General features: G+C 46.0%; 1 protein-coding gene across 5 annotated transcripts in view; it reads left to right on the forward strand.

Annotated features, from left to right (window-relative positions):
* The window catches only part of LOC115141392 (protein dopey-1-like), a 36,594-nt gene extending 17,462 nt beyond the window's left edge, over window positions 1–19,132 (forward strand). For 4 of the 5 annotated variants that reach the window (XM_029680192.2, XM_029680193.2, XM_029680195.2 and 1 more), the window contains 23 exons: window positions 147–299; window positions 445–545; window positions 2,679–2,953; window positions 3,230–4,510; window positions 4,597–5,500; window positions 7,380–7,491; window positions 8,571–8,753; window positions 9,307–9,432; window positions 9,569–9,703; window positions 10,090–10,145; window positions 10,511–10,615; window positions 11,245–11,311; window positions 11,697–11,841; window positions 12,209–12,288; window positions 12,765–12,874; window positions 13,083–13,232; window positions 13,344–13,405; window positions 13,535–13,687; window positions 13,867–14,003; window positions 14,389–14,444; window positions 14,829–14,993; window positions 15,342–15,471; window positions 18,516–19,132. In XM_029680192.2, the coding sequence (XP_029536052.2) occupies window positions 147–299; window positions 445–545; window positions 2,679–2,953; window positions 3,230–4,510; window positions 4,597–5,500; window positions 7,380–7,491; window positions 8,571–8,753; window positions 9,307–9,432; window positions 9,569–9,703; window positions 10,090–10,145; window positions 10,511–10,615; window positions 11,245–11,311; window positions 11,697–11,841; window positions 12,209–12,288; window positions 12,765–12,874; window positions 13,083–13,232; window positions 13,344–13,405; window positions 13,535–13,687; window positions 13,867–14,003; window positions 14,389–14,444; window positions 14,829–14,993; window positions 15,342–15,471; window positions 18,516–18,824 (4,995 nt within the window). In that variant the 3' untranslated portion in view covers window positions 18,825–19,132. Of the gene's footprint in view, window positions 1–146; window positions 300–444; window positions 546–2,678; window positions 2,954–3,229; window positions 4,511–4,596; window positions 5,501–7,379; window positions 7,492–8,570; window positions 8,754–9,306; window positions 9,433–9,568; window positions 9,704–10,089; window positions 10,146–10,510; window positions 10,616–11,244; window positions 11,312–11,696; window positions 11,842–12,208; window positions 12,289–12,764; window positions 12,875–13,082; window positions 13,233–13,343; window positions 13,406–13,534; window positions 13,688–13,866; window positions 14,004–14,388; window positions 14,445–14,828; window positions 14,994–15,341; window positions 15,472–18,515 lie in introns of those variants that run through there. The other variant, XR_010458484.1, reaches the window with a different exon arrangement.
* The last annotated feature ends 2,147 nt before the right edge of the window (window positions 19,133–21,279 follow it).

Consider the following 21,279-nt stretch of genomic DNA (forward strand, 5'->3'; position numbering starts at 1 on the left):
CCTTGAATGAGTAGGTGTGTCCAAACTGTTGGATGGTACTATATGTTGATAAATCTGTTTTTCAGCATGATAAATGCTATGCTATGCTAATAAATCACTCTATATCTCTCTCTAACACACTCTCTCTCTCCCCCTCACCCATCCAGAGTGTGGCCCTTATCCTGTGGGGACAGTTGGGGGAGGGGACCCCTCAACACCACCAGCGCAGTGTGGAGCTCTTCTACCAGCTCCACAACCTGGTGCCCTCCTCCAGCATCTGTGAGGACGTCATCAGCCAGCAGCTCATGCACAGAGACAAGGTTGGTCAGCTCAGTACATATGCCGTCAGACACATAGGAACACACACAGCTTCACCGTATGCTTGTAAGAATTCTGTATGCCTGAAGGAATACGCTCCAACACACACGCATCCACACACGATTTCTGTGTTTTTTTTTCTTTCAGAAAATCCGTCTTGAGGCCCATGTGAAGTTCTCTGTGCTTTGGCATCTGACCAGAGACTTGAACATCACCAAGTCTTCCCCTTTCAACCGCACCTTTGACAGGTAGGCCTTCCCTCTCTACTGACACCCCACTCAAAAGTTTGGTTTTATCCCTTGTTTTATCAAGGGTGGACAGAACAGCTGCTAATATATTAATGTAATGCATATCTTGTACTCTTTTTCTGTCGGTCTCTCTCTCACACACACGCACATACCGTTTGGGCGCTACAGACTTTCTTGTGAGAAGACCGATTTTGGGGATGTCTCATGGTCCGACAAACACCGCTGTAGCTCGGCCACCTTCCTCCGCAGATTGAGATGCAGCCCGTGCAAAAGAAACATGTCTCTAGCGTAAACTGACCGGTTTTGATAGGGATTTTTTAAATGTAACTCAGATTGACGCTCTGTGGATTATTAATATACACCATCACAATAAATCCATTAAGAAACATGATGTGTATTAAATATATTTCAGAGGAACAGGATAGCATAGATCTGGCTATGCGCCATGTCAATGGCAGCCTAAGCTGTAGACTAGTTCATTGAGCGGACAAGAAATGCTTATAATTCCCGTACCATTATTTTATAATATATCATTTTAGAGTTGTATGAATACAATTGATCTTAGTTGAATAATATAGAAAGGATATTTTCTCCAAACGATTATTGAGTGAGTGCGTACATGGAGGTCCTATGCACTTGATTTAGAGCTAACTTTAACTGTGAATGATTGTTTTTCAATTTAGAATGTCCATTGTCAGCTATGCAGGGGTATGGGGGGGGACAAGTAATCCGTATGCACTCTAATAGGGAATGGAGGATGCCCTTTCCCGTGCTTCCTTTTTCAATCATGCTGGGTCGGCTACAGCGGGATTGCGTATAGAAATGTATGGGCTTATAAGAACTTACTTCACTCCACGCATCAACCAGCTCAAACCATGTATGACTCCACCCTAACCCTGCAAGCTACCCAGTGCTTAATTTGGGAACGGACAGTAGCCCACAACATCGAAAACCAAGTGAAATCTATTCGGAAACATCGATGGTAAACCCCCACCCCCCTTTGCCCTCAGAACAGCCTCAATTCATCGGGGTATGGACTCTACAAGGTGTTGAAAGTGTTCCACAGGGAAGCTGGCCCATGTTGACTCCAATGCTTCCCACATTTGTGTCAAGTTTGCTGGATGTCCTTTGGGTGGTGGACCATTTTCTATCCATACGGGAAGCTGTTGAGTGTGAAAACCCCAGCAGTGTTGCCGTTCTTGACACAAACCGATGCGCCTGGCACCTACTACCATACACTGTTCAAAGGCACTTAAATCTTTTGTCTTGCCCATTCACCTTCTGAATGGCACACATACACAATCCATGGCTCTATAATATTGAGGCTTAAAAATCCTTCTTTAACCTGTCGCCTCCCCTTAATCTACATGGATTGAAGTGGATTTAACAAGTGACATCAATAAGGGATTATAGCTTTCACCTGGATTTACTTGGTCAGTCTGTCATGGAAAGAGGTGTCCTTAATGTTTTGTACACTCAGTGTATGTATAAGCTTTAAGATAGGCTTATATAGGTTTAGACAGAACTATATGTATGTATTGTTATTATTTTAATTCAGTCTTTTTTTTGGCTTGGATTCATATAGGCTAGGCTTATGCATATGCATAAGCTCTAATATGCATATGAGGGTTCTGCATGTGACGTCTTAAATGCTTTGAATTAATCAGCGAGGTTAACCAATGGGGACTAATGCCTAGTTTCGCAAGCATGATATTCCCAAACACCCACGGCAAAATAATCAGACTGCCGTTGATAAAGATGTAGGACTCCCGCCATCACCAGTTATCCTCATCATTCAGGTTCTTATAATTCAGTCTTGAAATGTTTGATGTGAATTTTGGATGCATTTGAATTGATGCCAGACTGATTAGAGACAATCGAGTGCTGAGTACCAGGCCGTTAGCGAGTTGGGTACTACCAATGCATCAACTACAGAGCGGAGAATAGGAGGAGATTACTGTGACTCAGCAGTCACTTGGATTTTGACTGCGGTCATGACTCATGACTGCCGGTGTGGCTTCTCTCTCGCTCTCTCTTTCTCTCTCTCTCTTTGCTTTCTCTCTCTCTCTTTGCTTTCTCTCTCTCTCTTTGCTTTCTCTCTCTTTGCTCACTCTCTCTCTCTCTCTCTCTCAGGTCTCTGTTCATCATGCTGGACAGTCTAAGTTACTGGGATGCGTCAGCCAGCGCAGTGGGCCGGGCCTGGCTCAACCAGGTGCTCCAGAGGCACGACATCGCCCGGGTCCTGGAGCCCCTCCTGCTGCTGCTGCTGCACCCCAAGACCCACCGTGTGTCCATCCAGCGCGTCCAGGCCCAGCGCCACTGGGCCCAGGCGTTCCCTAACCACAACCCCCAGGCCGAACAGGACCCCTCAGAACCCATCTACATGAGAGACTCGGGAATCTCTGACAGTGAGTATAGGGGAGACACGGGTTAGAATGGTGGTAGACAGGACAGCCATGGTCGTGAAGAGATACAGAGCACTGCAGGCTTTTGTTCCAGCCCAGCACTAATAGATTCAACACTCATCTCATGATTGTATAATGTTGGGCTGGAAGAAAAGTCTAGAGCTCTAAAGGATCAATGTAGTTTGGTGAACATTGGTTTGGAGTGAATCTAGTTCAAGGTTCATTTCGACTCTGTAATTTATTTGCATAAACAGTATGTCACATATCCTCTTCTCTCAGACTTCAACCAGATGCCAGGGGACTCTTTGAAGTCAGGGCTCCGAGGGCTGCCGTTGAGCGACATGGAGCCCTTCTGCCTGACAGTCAACCCTCTGAGTGACAGCCTGTCCCTGCTCAGCCTGAGCAGTGAGAACCTGGCGCTGAGCGGTGACTACCATCCTCCTGACCAGCAGGGGGAACCCCACCTCCACGGCTCTGAGTCTAGCGGCTCCCACTCCTCCTCCATAGACAATGGCAGCTTCGAGGAGCCAGACGGCACCTGCAGCACAGTGAACGGATTACGATCTGACCAAGTCCATGTCCTTATAGAGTCAGACAGTATGGTTCCTGATGAGGAGGATTCACTAGAAGAGGTTGTGTTGTCTGTGTTAAATGAGTTGATAGACAGGGTGGTGAGTATGGGAGAGGATGAGGGGCCACCTGAAACGCCGTCCCCCCCTGAAGCGTGGGCGCAAACGGACTCAGATAGCTCCTCATCAGACACGCAGGCTGGTCTTCGGCTCGATTCGGGCCCCCACGCCCCCTCCCACCGCCTCGAGATGTTAGCGGGAGGCACCCTGGGGTTCTTCCATGTCACCCCACCGGACCAGACAGGGGAGGAGTGGGAGAGGCACCGCGAGGGCATCACTCGCCACAGCTCGTCCCCCTCCATCGTGACCCTGCCGGACAGCTCGGGGCCGGCCTCTCCTCACGACCAGAACCTCCGCTTGGACGTCGTGGACCTGCGGGCCCGTAAGCGCTCCCACAGCAGCACCCAGCTCAGCCTCAAGGGTAAGATCATGGAGCGTCTGCAAGACAAGTCCCCCGGCGCCAAGCCCAAGGTGAAGAAGAGCAAGAGGAAGGAGGAGGAGAGGCTGAGGAAGGCCCTGCAGGCCGAGAAGCTCCGGCCGCCCAGCATCTTCTTCGGAGACAGCCTGGATCTGGAGAATTGGTACAGCTGCGGAGAAGGTGAGGTGTCCGAGATCGAGAGTGACACCAGCTCGCCGAGTGGGGGCGGAGGGGTGAGCGGGGGAAATGGTCCCAACGCGAGAGTGGAGCGTAGAGCTTCCGCCTCGCCGCCTCAGTTCAACATCCACCCCCTCTACCAACACGTGCTGCTCTACCTGCAGCTGTACGACTCATCCCGCACACTGCACGCCCTTTCGGCCATCGCCGCCATGCTGCGGGCAGCGCCATCGGACTTCGTGGACGCCATCTCCACCACCAGCATCAACAACACCTACACGCCCCAGCTGTCACTGCTGCAGAACCTGCTGGCACGCCACCGCGTCTCCGTCATGGGCAAGTCACATTTATTTTTTTATGCATAGAAACACAGATAAAGACCACATAAAATAATGCGATGTTCTATCTCCACCTCCTCCCAGGTAAGGACTTCTACTGCCCCATCTCCCAGGACAGCCACTCCCACTCGTTCCGCAGCGCCATGTTCCTAGAGATCATCATCTCCCTCTGCCTCTACTTCCTGCGCTCCTACTACTCTGCCCACGTGGGCACGGCCGCCACCGACCTGGCGGGCAACCGGGCCATGCAACTGACCAGCTTGGAGGTCCTCACCCTTCTCTTCAGCGAGCTGTCCAAGGTGACCGGCGGCTCGGCCAAAGGCTTCGCCAGCTTCATCAGCGACGTGCTGTCCAAGTGTAAGGTCCAGAAGGTGGTGCTCCACTGCCTGCTCTCCTCCATCTTCTCGGCCCAGAAGTGGCACGAGCAGCGGGCGGCCGGCGTCAACGTGGCCTCCCAGGAGGAGGGTCTCTCAGAGGACAGCGTAATCAACCTCTCTGAAGATCAGATGGACGGCTGCAGCGCCGTTCAGTCCCAGCTGCTGAGGCTTCTCCAGAGCCTGGTGGTGCTGGAGCACAGGGTCCTAGTGCCCGCCGAGGAGGGCGGCGACGGGGGGCCCGTGGTCGTCCCGGGGGGTGTAACATTAGGGGTTGTAACATTAGGGACGGGTAGCGGGGCAGGGACGGGCTTCGAACTGCTGGGAGGTGAGGTGGAGCACATGAACCCACAGCAGCCAATGACGTCGCTGCAGTACCTTCACGGGCAGCCTATCACCGCGCAGGGCATGTTCCTGTGTGCGGTGATCCGGGCGCTGCACCAGCACCACGCGTGTAAGATGCACCCGCAGTGGATCGGCCTGATCACGGCCACGCTGCCCTACATGGGCAAGGTACTGCGCAGGGTGGTGGCCTCGGTCACACTGCAGCTCTGTAGGAACCTGGACAACCTCATTCAGCAGTACCGCTATGAGACCGCCATCACAGACACCAGGTAACTGCTATAGGATAGTTTCTTATAAGCCCATATGGGCTAGGCATTTTGAAACGGTACTGAGACATCCATATCCACCCATCCATCCATCAGTCCTGGTTAGCCATTGTAAAACCACACCACTGCTTCCTTTGTAGTCCACAGGACAATGGGATAGTGGCTATATTGGAAGGTTTTTTACATTTAATGTGTGTGTTTTAGGTCTACCTACTTTATTTGATTGCGCTGATTGATTGTAAGTCACTCTGAATAAAAGTGTCTGCTAAATAACTTAAATGTAAAACTGGGAAAATTGTTGTTCCAGGATCTGGTGTGAAGGCAACTGCAAGCAGATTGTCAGTAATCAGGTTTCCATCCAACCATTTCATTAATTACCTGATGCAAAAAAATGGCACGACCTGGCTAATGGAAACAGGACATTTTGGGACAATTTCATAAATGTCGGGGGACAATTTGTTGATTCGACATGGTGTCAGTAAAATTTGGCTAATTATGCAAGAAATGGCAGTGGAAACGCTTTTATTGTACCTTTTATTTAACTAGGCAAGTCAGTTAGGAACACATTTTAATTTTTAATGACTGCCTACGAACAGTGTTCAGGGGCAGAACAACAGATTTTTACCTTGTCAGCTCGGGGATTCCATCTTGCAACCTTTCGGTTGCACATGGGGCGGCTACCTGCCATTATACGCGATTATATTTTGTGTGGTCCTCCCACTACGACTTCGGGAAAGCATGCAGTTTATTAGGCGACAGATGAAATAAGTTATGATGAACTTCAAAAGTTTGAAAGTGCACAGGGATGAGCTCGATGCGCCTTTACAATAAATATCAATGGTCTTATTCTGGTGACATGATAATCGAGGCTTGGCTGCCATTTGATAAATAAAAAAGAATCTCGCTCTTATCCATAATAATGTCACCATATAGGCTAGCCTAAATACAGCCCGCACTGTATTTGCAAATTGTTGTCCAGAGTGCACCTGCCAAGACCATAGTGGGCACATTTGCTATTTAACGCAACAGTTTTTGTGACAAAACCATTGGTACAGTTGAAAATGAGATGATTTCACATTGAACTATAGGTTTCTATTCGGTATAAATTTAAAGGATATTTCAAGATTTTGGCAGATATTTCAATATTTCCCCAAAATCAGATGAAATTGTGGATACCATTTTTATGTCTGTCTCTGCATCCAGTATGGAGGAAGTTAGAGGTAGTTTCATGAGCCAATGCTAACTAGCGCAATGATTTCAAGTCTACAGGAACAATGACTTCCAGTCATTGCGCTAATGTTACTTAGCAACTTCCTTCAAACTGCAAACAGAGACATAAAAATTGTATCCACAAGTTCATCTGGCTTTGGGAAAGTAGATAAAGGGCTTCATTCACAAAATCTCAAACCATCCCTTTAAGAAGAAAAAAAGATACCTTTTTATGTTCTCTACTTCATCACGTAGTGCTTTTATTCACAAGTCAGTTTGGTGGAAATGCCACTGGTGGGTAAATGCGCATATTCTTTTAAGCAGATTTTTGAGTATTCATCTGAAAATCTGTCTCCAATTGGATGAACCTAGCTAGTAAAGTGACATTTTTGTATGAGGATGAATTGGTTAATTTAAGTGCATATCCAAGGCAATAGATTTACAGCTGATTTGTAGCAGAGAGAATGTTTGTAAGAAGTTAGGTGAGTGATGCTGCCACAAGATGTCTCTCTTGACCAGCAGTTGCCTCAATTACCCACCTTTGACTAATGCCTTTGTGGATTCTAAATTGTTACTGTATATTCTATGACAACATAAATGGTTTATGGCAAAATAGTTTTTTATACCAAATGATGACTATTAATTTATACTTTCCCCACTATCCCTCTTCCAGACCTCAGTGGATGGCCCTGTGCATCCCCCCAGATTTGATTCTAACAGTACTGGAAGGAGTGACAGCTATCATCCACTACTGTCTACTGGACCCATCCTCCCAGTACCACCAGGTGAGGGCGCTAGTCAGCCGCACTGTCATATCTGCATTGATTTAATGCCGATGTCACTTATTTACACATCGATAGACCTCCTTTGTTTATATTGCACACATGTATCTAAGAAGGATGGCATTTTCTGTACAAATCTACACAACCTACTACACCATTTTCAAAGTGAAAGAAAATGATTGGACATTTTCCCAAATTAATAAATAAAAAACTAAGATGTCATGATTGCGTATGTCTTCACACCCCAGAGTTAATACTTGGTGGAGCACCTTTGGCAGCCATTACATCTGTAAATCATTTTGAAGAAGATTCTACCAACTTTGCACTTAGGGCAACATATATCCATTGTTATTGACAAAATTGCTCTAGCTCAGTACATTTGGTTGGGAGTCATTGATGGACAGCAATATTCAAACAGTGATTGCTATTATCATGGCTATTGTGGTAGCAGCATGAAGTTATGGGTATGCTTGTCACCGGCAGGGACTTGGGAGTTTGTCATGATCAAAATAAATATGAAAGAAGCAAAGCCCAGGTAAAAAGTTAGCGGGAAACCCAACGTAGTCTTCTGAAAACCAAACCCTGGGATAGAGTTTTATTTTTCAATGTGACAATTACATAAGCTTTAATGCCAAAGACACACCAGAATGGCTTTCCAAGAGGTGGTGAGTGTTCCTAAATAGTCCAGTCTCAGTCCTGACTTGAAAATCTGCTTGAAAATGTAGAGTCAAGATTTGAACATTGCTATCCAACAATGACTCCCAACCACATTTATTGAGCTTGAGCAATTTTGTGAAAATTTGGCTGCCAATGTTGCTTCCACCAAATGTTAACTCTGGGGTGTGAGGACACACACAATCAATACATCTTCCTTTTTACATTTTTTTATTAATTTGTTAATGTTTCTATAATATTTCTTTAACTTTGAAAATGTGGGGTAGGTTGAGTATATTGGTAGAGGAAAGAAATTGGATGTAAATCTCTTTTTAGATGTAATTTTAAGGCAGATAAACGTGAAGACTGCAATGGGGGGTGTAGACTTTCACTAGTGACTGTATCTCCATGTCCGTGTCTCCTCTCAGCTGCAGGTGAGTGTGGACCAGAAGCACTTGGCGGAGGCTCGCTCAGGGATCCTGTCCATCCTCCACACCATCATGTCCTCCGTCACCCTGCTGTGGAGCGTCCTGTACCAGGCTGACAGCACAGACCGGCCAGCTGCCGCCTCCGCTGCATCCACTTCCAACATCAACCTGGGATCCACCAAGGTACTGCGGTTACACACTGACCCTAAGCCTTTTCACAGTACTGAATCGAACTAAGGCGAGCTAAACCAAGCTGTACTGAGCTGATCTGATTACTCACTCATCCATCCATAGTTGCTAGAACTGAGCTGAAATGGACAATGTAATAATAGCCATCAGTTTGGTCTAGGTCGACACGATACTGTGAAAAGAGTACCTGTAGTTTATACCTAGATCAGTGTTCTTCAATATATATATATTTTTTTTGGGGGGGGTAAGTGTACTTAGTTTAGCATGCGTTATAGTGGATGCAGCAAACTGCTTATGTTACAAGCTCTTAACTATATTGCTCCTAAGGACCCTACAGGGTGTGCAGACTTTTGTTTCAGCCCGGTACTCCTGATTTGAGGATTCGACTAAGCATCCGTTAGCGCTGGACAGGAACAAAAGCCTGCACAACATGTGGGTTTCCCCAGGACTCGCACATTGTTCAAGGAGAATGGACCGTCCACTGCCACTGGCTTGGTCTTATTTCTGGCACTGCATAGAGCGCTCAATCTTTCCTCTTTCTCCTCAGAACTTGCGTCAGCAGATCCTGGAGCTGCTAGGCCCCATCTCCATGAACCACGGACCCCACTTCATGGCAGCTATCGCCTACGTGTGGAACGAGAGGAAGCAGGTCAAGACCACTGCCGCTTACAAGGTAAGCTCCAGAAATCAACATGGCAGAAACCCTTACGAAACACGTACATTTTGTGTTATTAGTGTGGTTAATGGCGGTGCGCAGAGGTCTCTTACCCTGCCTGTGTCCATGTTCGCGCACGTGTGTGTGTGTGTAGGTGATCCCCACTGCCAGTGAGGAGCAGTTGTTGTTGGTGGAGCTGGTGCGGTCAGTCAGCGCCATGCGTACCGAGACTGTGATGCAGACGGTCAAAGAGGTCCTGAAGCAGCCGCCGGCCATCGCCAAAGAGAAGGTTGGTGCTGCGGTCTCCTAATAGCCTGGAATCTAAACTGACATGCTCTGTTTTACCATTACAATAAAGCAAATTAGTTTCCCAATACATACGCTTAGATCACACTGTGCTACTCTAACCTTGTTACAGTTTATGACTATATTTAAAGCTGCACGACTCCTAGCCTCCTGCTTCCATTAGTCCTAATTCACCCTAATGCAGGTCCTCTGTTACTGTTACATTGGACAGATGCCATCTTATTGTTACAGTATATCAAAGTAAATTGGCAGCTTCCCTGCCACGGCCTCATTATTTTCTAATTAAATGTAGTTCTGTCCAGTGTTACCTCTTCCTTAACTCTCTCCCTCTCTCACTCGTCTTCCCTCTTTCTCACCGTCTCGCCGTAGAAGCATCTGTCTCTGGAGGTGTGCATGCTGCAGTTCTTCTATGCCTACGTTCAGAGGTGAGACCAACAGACCTCCACCTGTCTGTCAAGTGTGTTAAGCATAAGTAGCAAATATATGTGATCCTAAGACGATCCATGCCTGGAAGACGTGTACCATCTGAGTTTTCCCTCTTTGGTAGTTTAGTTCATGTGATGTCATGTTTAGTTTGACATTTTTGTTATGTCAAGTGTGTTGAGCATGTAGAATAAAATCGAGTTCAATTCAGATAAAACCCCTGAATTTTGTTAGTCCAATTCATTGAGTTCTGTAGCTTTACTATTATTGTTACTAAACTGTCTATACAGGTTTCTTACTTAAACGAGTACTTGACCCATCATTAGAACATTGTTTGTGACTGTGTCCTTCTTGTCTGTCTATGTAGGATCCCTGTGTCCAGTCTGGTGGACAGTTGGCCGTCTCTGCTGGCACTGCTGAAGGACTCTATACAGCTGGGGCTGCCTGCTCCTGGACAGTTCCTCATACTGGGGTTAGACCACACACACAGACACAGAGACAGACAGCCTGGGTAGGCAGTCATTGTAAATAAGAATTTGTTCTTAACTGACTTGCCTAGTTAAATATACATTTAAGCAATAAGGCCAGAGGAGGTGGGGTATATGGCCAATATACCGCGGCTAAGGGCTGTTCTTGTGCACAACGTGGAGTGCCTGGACACACCCCTTAGCCGTGGTATATTGGCCATATACCACAAACCCCCAGGTGCCTTATTGATATTATAAACTGCTTACCAAAGTAATTAGAGCAGCTGATATACCACAGCTGTCAGCCAGTCAGCATTCTGGGCTCGACCCACACAGTTTATAATTAGCTAATAATCAAGTCGGAGGAGGAGGGAGAGTCTTGCAAGCTAGCTTTGGCACTGTGCTGTATATGCCAATATCCAACGTGATGTTGTGAGCCTGTTGCTTGGAAGCTACACCCACAAAGGAGGAGAGCTCTGCGATTCCTTACTACTTTGTAGTTTTTGGTATAACTGCGCTTTACAACGCTCTCTGAGACACTGCCCTCTCTCACTTACACCATCACTCTCTTCCCCTTATGTACCCTTTACATACGCAGCCACCAGACTAACCTATCCATCTGTCTCTTCCCCAGAGTTCTGAATGAGTTCATCCTCAAGAACCCAAACCTAGAGAGCAAGAAGGACCAGCGGGAGCTGCAGGTAAGCCTCAGTCCCATGCAAAAGGATTCACTATTCTTCTGTCTTTAAGATGACATAATTCACAATTCTTATCTTCTAGATAAGATCATATTAATCGAGGTAAAAGCCCCATCGAGGACCACATTGGATTCAAGTGTTTTGAAAAATACTTTTAAGTGCTGTCCCCTGGGAATACAATGTACCTATTGCTGAATATGTTTTTACCCAAATAAATCAAATTCAAGAGTTCCGTTCCATTATTTACCCCAGCATCCCGATTAGATTGAAGCAGTGTATTGGGCATGCATTTGATTTAAGTGGTATGGTAGTATGGTTATTGTAATGAAGCCAGTATGATTATTCACCGTCTGTGTGTGTGTGTGTGTGTGTGTGTGTGTGTGTACAGGATGTGACCCACAAGGTGGTGGAGGCCATCGGCACCATCGCAGGCTCCTCTCTGGAGCAGACCACCTGGCTGAGGAGGAACCTGGAGGTCAAGGCCTCACCACAGATCATGGTGGACGGGACTAGCCTGGAGCAAGACGTAGAGGGTAGGAGTGATGCGAGGACCCTGGCTATCTGTGCTAGTTGTGTACAATATGTCAGCTTTGTGTTCATTGGGGCACCGGATTCTTATTGGACAAGTCCAGGGTAGTGTTTCAGTCCGTTTTCTTCCGTTTGGTCCCTAATGAACACAACCTTAATCGGGAGTGTGCAGATTAGAGGTGTTTCTTGTGTGACTGAATGTATGGCTGTGTTTCCACACTATCATACCACTTAGAATGACCCAATGTATTGGGAATGCATTCAAAGGGGTACATTATGTTAGTGTGGATATTTGATCGTGCATACAAACAGCATGGGTCTGCATGTGTGTGTGCTGGGTATGATCTGTCACTAATGGTGTGTGTGTTTCAGATCTAATGCTCACAGTGATGGAGGCGTCCAGTTTTACGCCATCTGTGTACAGCGTTCACGCCCTCACACTGCTAGCGGAGGTAAAACACCCAGCGCACTGTCTGGCCGTCTGTCTGTCGGTCTGTGTCCATCCGTCTGTGCATCCTCTCCACTCGCGTCTACCAACAGCCTTGCTTCTGCTATTAGGACCCACACACAGTCTACTCTCACTCAGCTGATTTACGATCAGCTCTCCCTCCCCCAGGCCCAACCTCAATCATTATTAGCAAAGCAATACATTCTTCCCTGGACACTGTTGCTGCTGAAGCCAGATATAAACTGGAGGCTCTAAGTGTGCCTCTCTTGCTTTAGTGTTATAAACAGACCTCCCTCTCCGTTGTTTAGGCTTATGTCACTCTCATGTGACCCGTTTACTCATTGCAGTGCATTGGTGTTTATTGGTCGGTTGATGTCTCCTGTAGTGCTAAGTCTTATGACTTTTTAGTGTAGTACGCTGTTGCCATGTATCCTATCTGAACAGTGCAGAGTATTGAGAGTAGTGATTGTGTGTTGTCAGGTGCTGGCCCATCTCCTAGACATGGTGTTCTACAGTGACGAGAAGGAGAGGGTGATCCCTCTACTGGTGAACATTATGCACTATGTTGTGCCCTACCTCCGCAACCACAGGTAAGGATGGACCAGCCAATACACTACACTCTTTCACTAGAGCCTAGAGCACGCCCAGGTCCTCCGTTAACACGAAATAACATGCCCATGGGATCTGCCAAGGAAACACTCCCTAGCTGTATAACTAGGGCCTAGTATTTCCTGGTCAGGTCATATCTGGGTCCTATCTCTAATGTGCAGTGTGTCTCTGTGGCCTCTTCCCTGGCAGTGCCCACAACGCCCCCAGCTACCGGGCGTGTATCCAGCTGCTGAGCAGCCTGAGTGGGTACCAGTACACCCGGCGGGCCTGGAAGAAAGAAGCCTTCGACCTTTTCATGGACCACACCTTTTTCCAGATGGATTCCTCCTGTGTCAGCCAGTGAGTTGAGCATTGTTGAGTGTGTGGGGGAGGGGAACGATGGGGGACGGGGATCGTGTAGTTTTGTCATATAATAGGATTCTATCTGAAGTCCTCTCCTGTATTGTCCAGTTGGAGAGCCATCATTGACCATCTTATGACCCACGACAAGACCACGTTTAGAGATCTTATGAGTAAGTATAATTGAGTAGCCTGATTCTTCTAAATGAGCATTCCTGTGTGTATAGTTGTATGTGAGCTCTACAGGTAGATATTATATTGGAACTGTTATAGTATAGTAGTTAACGTGCGTGTGTCTGCAGCTCGTGTGGCGGTGGCTCAGAGCAGCTCTCTGAATCTGTTCTCTAACCGAGACGCAGAGCTGGAGCAGAGAGCAATGCTGCTCAAACGCCTAGCCTTCACCATCTACAGCAGCGAGGTGGACCAGTACCAGAAATACCTACCTGACATACAGGGTAAACGCGCACATGCAGACAGCATACAGACAGGCATGCACACAAACACATACCCCTGCTTACCAACACACACACACGCCTCTAAGAAATAAACACACACATCCTTCTGTTTTCAAATATTTACACACACACACACACCGATGGAGTATTGACTTATGAGTGTGTGTTTCCCCTATCAGAGCGGCTGGTTGAGAGTCTGCGTCTGCCCCAGGTGCCCATCCTCCATGCCCAGGTGTTCCTGTTCTTCAGAGTTCTACTGCTGCGCATGTCTCCTCAACACCTCACCTCACTGTGGCCCACCATGATCACTGAACTGGTGAGAGACACAAGAGCATGCTACAAACATACACCACAAAAAACTGTACGCACTTAGTCTCTCTCTCACACACACACACACACACACACACACACACACACAAGCGACAACTGCCGATGAACAGCCGGATGAAGGCCTACGCCTGCTGTTTATAAATATTTCGATAGAATTTCCAAGATAATGTAGGCTTTTTAAATCAAGCATTGAGTGTCTTGATTGGATAAGTAAGCTCCACTGTTATTCTTGCAATACTTTTCGATTGCCGAGTTGTGGTTGTCATCCCCTTTGTCTCAAACTACTGTACTATAGATCGTCGACCAAGATAATAGATTGTTATATATAATCCTTCTCCTATTTACTTACCTATGTGTTTCCTCCCTCTCAGGTTCAGGTCTTTTTACTCATGGAGCAGGAGCTTACTGCAGACGAGGACATGTCAAGGTAACTGTCAGTCCACCAAATGGGAGTGGACATTGATTAATACATGACAATGAGAGTGTGTGTGTTTCCTGCCATAGAAATGTGACTTGATGATGATGGATTGGATTTATCGAGTTTTCAGGTGCTCAACGCGCTTTAAATTGTATGGTGGGGGAAACATCCACCACCAATGTGTATCTTCAACCTGGGTGACTTTGTAGGGCTGGTTTCCTGGACACAGATTAAGAATAGACCTGAAATGTAAAATCATGTTCAATGGAGATTCTCATGTTCAATGGAGTCCAGGGCTAGGTTTCATCTGTGTCCAGGAAACGGCTCCGTACTGTCTTGAGTCTATGCTGTGTGTATGCATTGGTCATGTTTCCATCTGGGTTTGACCTGTAGGACGTCAGGTCCATCGGTGGCTGGCCTGGAGACCACCTACTCTGGAGGGAACGGTTTCTCCACCTCCTACAACAGCCAGCGCTGGCTCAACCTCTACCTGTCTGCCTGCAAACTTCTGGACCTGGCCCTGGCACTGCCCTCAGAGAGCCTGCCCCAGTTCCAGATGTGTGTACTAACCCACTACTCCTGCCTGGGTTCATACACTCCCATGCAGTACATTTATCTGAAGGCTGTAGTGCACACTGTACTGTTTCATTTATATTTTTTGGAAGGTATACAAGGTTCAAGCACATAAATTGTGTTTCACAACGCATTAAAGTATGTTGCAACACTTTTACCCAATGAGATCCTCAAGACTTTTCGCACTCTCGTACTGAACGAAATCATTCAGTGATGGCTCATATATTTTCCTGTCACTTTGTCCTTTCCCTCATAAATTGTGTGCTTTTTTGCTCAGATGTGTGAAAAGGTTTGTGTGTGTAATGTTTGGGCATTGGCTGTGTTCTTTCCCAGGTACCGCTGGGCCTTTATCCCCGAGGCATCTGATGACTCGGGCCTGGAGGTGAGACGACAGGGGACCCACCAGCGAGAGTTCAAACCCTATGTTGTCCGACTAGCCAAGCTGCTGAGGAAACGAGCCAAGGTAACTGCTCTGGTCTACCTTCAGAGCAACGTAATGCAAGGCTGGACAAAGACCCACATTAGTAAAAGTGACCAATCCCAATGACCATGTTAACTTGAGCTATTACTGACATTTGGGACAACTTACTGTACCCCTAAGGCCAGTAGTGTAAGAGCCTGGACACAGCAGGCTGAAAGTCTTTTCTGAAGGCTATCAGTGGGCGAACATCAGCTGCAGTCCCACACGGTGTGTTCCAGGGGCCACCTGCCAGGTGGTCGAGAGTGATGGCAGTCTTTCACGATTCAACATGTAGAATCTTGGAGGAGCGTCAGGAATAGCTTTACACCCATGAGCCAATCAGAGCGCTAGGGCGCTTTCCCCACGTGACAACAAAAATGAAACTTGAGAAATGTAAATGTCAGCTGTAGCCTGAACAGTGTGTTCCAGCAGGTTTTGTACTTAATTTGTGTAAAAAATATTTTAAAAATGAATATGTTAGAAAGATTCTGGCAGACAATCCAGTCAGATAATGGCACACCAACAAAGCACATACACTACCGTTCAAAAGTTTGGGGTCACATAGAAATGTCCTTGTTTTTTAAAGAAAAGCACAAAAAAATGTCCATTTAAAATAACATCAAATTGATCAGAAATACAGTGTAGACAAGGTTAGTGATTTGTATTTGACTATTGTAGCTGGAAACCGCAGATTTAAAATAAAAAATAATTGAATATCTACAGTACAAAGGCGTACAGAGGCCCATTATCAGCAACCATCACTCCTGTGTTCCAATGGCACATTGTATTAGCTAATCCAAGTTTTTTTTATTTAAAAATTTAATTTATCATAAGAAAACCCTTTGGCAATTTTGTTAGCACAGTTGCAAACTGTTGTCCTGATTAAAGAAGCAATAATACTTAGACTAGTTGAGTATCTGGAGCATCAGCATTTGTGGATTCAATTACAGGCTCAAAATGGCAAGAAATAAAGAACTTTCTTCTGAAACTCATCAATCTATTCTTGTTCTGAGAAATTAAGGCTATTCCATGTGAGAAGTTGGCAAGAACTGAAGATATCGCGCAACGCTGTGTACTACTCCCTTCACAGAACAGCGCAGCCTGGCTTTAACCAGAATAGAAAGAGTAGTTGGAGGCCCCGCTGCACAAGTGAGCAAGAGGACAAGTACATTAGTGTCTAGTTTGAGAAACAGACGCCTCACAAGTCCTTAACTGGCTTCATTAAATAGTACCCACAAACACTAGTCTCAACGTCAACAGTGAAGAGGCGACTCTGGGATGCTGTCCTTTTAGTTTCCAGCTACAATAGTGATTTACAACATTAACAATGTCTACACTGTATTTCTGATCAATTTGGTATTTTAATGGACCAAAAATATTTGCTTTTCATTCAAAATCAAGGACATTTCTAAGTGACCCCAACTTTTGAACTGTAGTGTAAATATAATACACTGCTCAAAAAAATAAAGGGAACACTAAAATAGCACATCCTAGATCTGAATGAATGAAATATTCTTATTAAATACCTTTTTCTTTACACAGTTGAATGTGCTGACAACAAAATCACAAAAATTATCAATGGAAATCAAATTTATCAACCCATGGAGGTCTGAATTTGGAGTCACACTCAAAATCAAAGTGGAAAACCACACTACAGGCTGATCCAACTTTGATGTAATGTCCTTAAAACAAGTAAAAATGAGGCTCAGTAGTGTGTGTGGCCTCCACGTGCCTGTATGACCTCCCTACAACGCCTGGGCATGCTCCTGATGAGGTGGCGGATGGTTTCCTGAGGGATCTCCTCCCAGACCTGGACTAAAGCATCCGCCAACTCTTGGACAGTCTGTGGTGCAATGTGTCGTTGGTGGATGGAGCGAGACATGATGTCCCAGATGTGCTCAATTTGATTCATGTCTGGGGAACGGGCAGGCCAGTCCATAGCATCAATGCCTTCCTCTTGCAGGAACTGCTGACACACTCCAGCCACATGAGGTCTAGCATTGTCTTGCATTAGGAGGAACCCAGGGCCAACCGCACCAGCATATAGTCTCACAAGGGGTCTGAGGATCTCATCTCGGTACCTAATGGCAGTCAGGCTACCTCTGGCGAGCACATGGAGGGCTGTGCGGCCTCCCAAAGAAATGCCACCCCACACCATGACTGACCCACCACCAAACCGGTCATGCTGGAGGATGTTGCAGGCAGCAGAACGTTCTCCACGGCGTCTCCAGACTGTCACGTCTGTCACGTGCTCAGTGTGAACCTGCTTTCATCTGTGAAGAGCACAGGGCGCCAGTGGCGAATTTGCCAATCTTGGTGTTCTCTGGCAAATGCCAAACGTCCTCCTCGGGCCCTCATACCACCCTCATGGAGTCTGTTTCTGACCTTTTGAGCAGACACATGCACATTTGTGGCCTGCTGGAGGTAATTTTGCAGGGCTCTGACAATGCTCCTACTGCTCCTCCTTGCACAAAGGCGGAGGTAGCGGTCCTGCTGCTGAGTTGTTGCCCTCATACGGTCTCCCGATGTACTGGCCTGTCTCCTGGTTTTGCCTCTATGCTCTGGACACTACGCTGACAGACACAGCAAACCTTCTTGCCACAGCTCGCATTGAGGTACCATCCTGGATGAGCTGCACTACCTGAGCCACTTGTGTGGGTTGTAGACTCCGTCTCATGCTACCACTAGAGTGAAAGCACCGCCAGCATTCAAAAGTGACCAAAACATCAGCCAGGAAGCATAGGAACTGAGAAGTGGTCTGTGGTCACCACCTGCAGAACCACTCCTTTATTGGGGGTGTCCTGCTAATTGCCTATAATTTCCACCTGTTGTCTATTCCATTTGCACAACAGCATGTGAAATTTATTGTCAATCAGTGTTGCTTCCTAAGTGGACAGTTTGATTTCACAGAAGTGTAATTGAGTTGGAGTTACATTGTGTTGTTTAAGTGTTCCCTTTATTTTTTGAGCAGTGTATATTCATACCTGTATAAAGTCACAACTTTTTGCTCATTCTGCTGTCGTCTGTTTCCATCCATTCGTCCATAGAAGAACCCAGAGGAGGACTGTTCCCTGCGTACTCTGTCCTGGGAACGGGGCCACCTCACCCTGACACTCTACATGATCCGCAGCATGGAGCAGCTCCTCCCCTTCTTCAATCTGCTCAGTCAAGTGTTCAACAGTAAGGCCAGCAGCCGCAATGGCCCCACCCACACCACCGCCCCTAGCCACTCTGGCAACTCCTTCCCCAACAAGGAGGGCAAGCTGGAGAGCCAAAAAGTGTTCTGGAGCCGGGCACGGCAGAACATTGAGGAGATGGTGGAGAAAGACTTTCTAGAGGGCCTTATCAAGACGTGAATATGAGGGACAGAGGGAAATGTATTTTCCCAAGCAATATATATTAATAAAACTAATGTTGTATATAATGGAACATATTAGGGACATAAACCATGGGAACTAAAAATTAATGAAGTTTGTACATTTTTTTTTCTCTTTTTGTATTTATGACTGTATTTTACTTTTCAAAGGCTTTTAATTATTTGTATATACAGGGCAGCTGTGAAGACTGTCTTTGGCAGTTTGTGTATGCCCTCTGGGACAATGTGAAGATGCTGTGCAATTCTATATTGTTGTGACTTACTGAATTAAAGGCATCATGAGATCCACATGCCCTGTGTGTCTCGGTCTCACCCTCACCATGGACAGACATGTTATTTGAAATGTTTCAAGCATCATAGAGTGGAAAGCTCTTAAAGGTCCAGTGCAGCTGTTTTTATCTCAATATCACATTTATGTTTAGCAATTAAGTACCTTACTGTGATTGTTTTCAATTAAAATTGTCAAAAAATAATAACTTCTTGGTAAAGAGCAATTTCTCAAGCAAGATTTTTGCTAGGACTGTCTGGAAGTCGTCTGAGTGGAGAGAGAAACTGAAAGCTAGCTGTTATTTGCAGAGAGGTTTGGAACTCTCTTTCTTATTGGTCTATTCACCAGGCAGGCCAAAACTCTATCCCACCAGCTGAAATTTCAGTCTTTTCAAACCGCTGTCACGCTGAAAGTGTGTGGAAACACATAAAACACAGGGAAATCATTTTTTACTGCACTGGGCCTTTAACATGTTCTCTCTCATATTGTACCCGCTCAGCCCAGTCAAAACTGTTCGCTGCTCTGGCCCCCCAATGGTGGAACAAACTCCCTCACGACGCCAGGACAGCGGAGTCAATCACCACCTTCCGGAGACACCTGAAACCCCACCTCTTTAAGGAATACCTAGGATAGGATGAAGTAATCCCCCCCCCCCCCCCCCCTTAAAAGATTTAGATGCACTACTGTTCCACTGGATGTCATAAGGTGAATGCACCAATGTGTAAATGTACATAAATAGTGTGATTGATTTGTGCCATTTTTATGTGTGATTTCATATATAGGGTTGGGGACAGAAGCTGTAATTTGTGCTTATTTTGGCTTCATGACTAATAGAATGAATAACTAGAATGTTGCCACATTTGTGGTATTCGATAGATTCAAAAAAGACAAGCTACAATAACATTAGTATAATAAGACTAATACATTCCTCTACAAGGTCTTGCAGTAGGAGGGTTTTTTGGAAGTCTTCCTCAGGCATGAAAACATCCTCACAAAGAGGGAGTGCTTGCATGGTTTCTCCTGTGGTTGAGAGGTGGATTTTCTGGCAATATGTATGAACGGTGCTAGGCAGGAGAGAGGGTTGACATGAACATGAATTTGTTGTCTGTCAAACATTTTCCTCTCAACTTTAAGATTTACTGTAATGACTGTCCATGTTGAGGCATTGGAAGTACATTAAAGGCCGAAACATTCTTGATTGGCAGAATATATTGTAAATATTTGTTTCATTTTATGTACACAGTTAAACATAACCATATACTAAAAGGGTCTTAATGTATGGACTTACAAATGCAATAGTCATCCTCGTGGACAATCTTAGCCTGGTCCTGTGCTGCCTCTGAGGCCTGGCTGTTCTTTATATATATATACAGTGCCTTTGAAAAGTATTCAGACCCCTTCACTTTTTCCATGTTTTGTTAGCTTACAGCCTTATTTTAAAATTGATTAAATAATTTTTTCCCTCATCAATCTACACATAATACCCCATAATGACAAAGCAAAAACTTTTTGTCTTTTTTTGTGCTAATTTATTAAAGATAACTGAAATATCACATTTTCTTAACTATTCAGACCCTTTACTCAGTACTTTGTTAAATCACATTTGGCAGTGATTACAGGCTCGAGTCTTCTTGGGAATGACGCTACAAGCTTGGCACACCTGTATTCGGGGAGTTTCTCCCATTATTCCTTCAAGTCCGGGCTCTGGCTGGGCCACTCCAGGACATTCAGAGACTTATCCTGAAGCCACTCCTGCGTTGTCTTGGCTGTGTGCTTAGGGTCATTGTCCTGTTGGAAGCTGAACCTTCACCCCAGTCTGAGGTCCTGAGTGCTCCGGAGCAGGTTTTCATCAACGATCTCTGTACTTTGCTCTATTCATCTTTGCCTCGATCCTGACTAGTCTCCCAGTCCCTGCCGCTGAAAAACATCCCCGCAGCATGACGATACAACCACCATGCTTCAATCAATCAAGCAAATGTATTCATTAAGCCCTTTTTACATCAGCCGATGTCACAAAGTGCTATACAGAAACCCAGCCTAAAACCCCAAACAGCAAGCAATGCAGATGTAGAAGCACTGTGGCAAGGAAAAACTCCCTAGAAAGGCAGTGTTGTGACGTTGGTACCATTAATGCGATTAGCCATTTCTCAGCCGTGTAGTCACCGCT

Source organism: Oncorhynchus nerka, linkage group LG14 (assembly GCF_034236695.1).
Source record: "Oncorhynchus nerka isolate Pitt River linkage group LG14, Oner_Uvic_2.0, whole genome shotgun sequence".
NCBI classification, from domain to species: Eukaryota; Metazoa; Chordata; class Actinopteri; order Salmoniformes; family Salmonidae; genus Oncorhynchus; species Oncorhynchus nerka.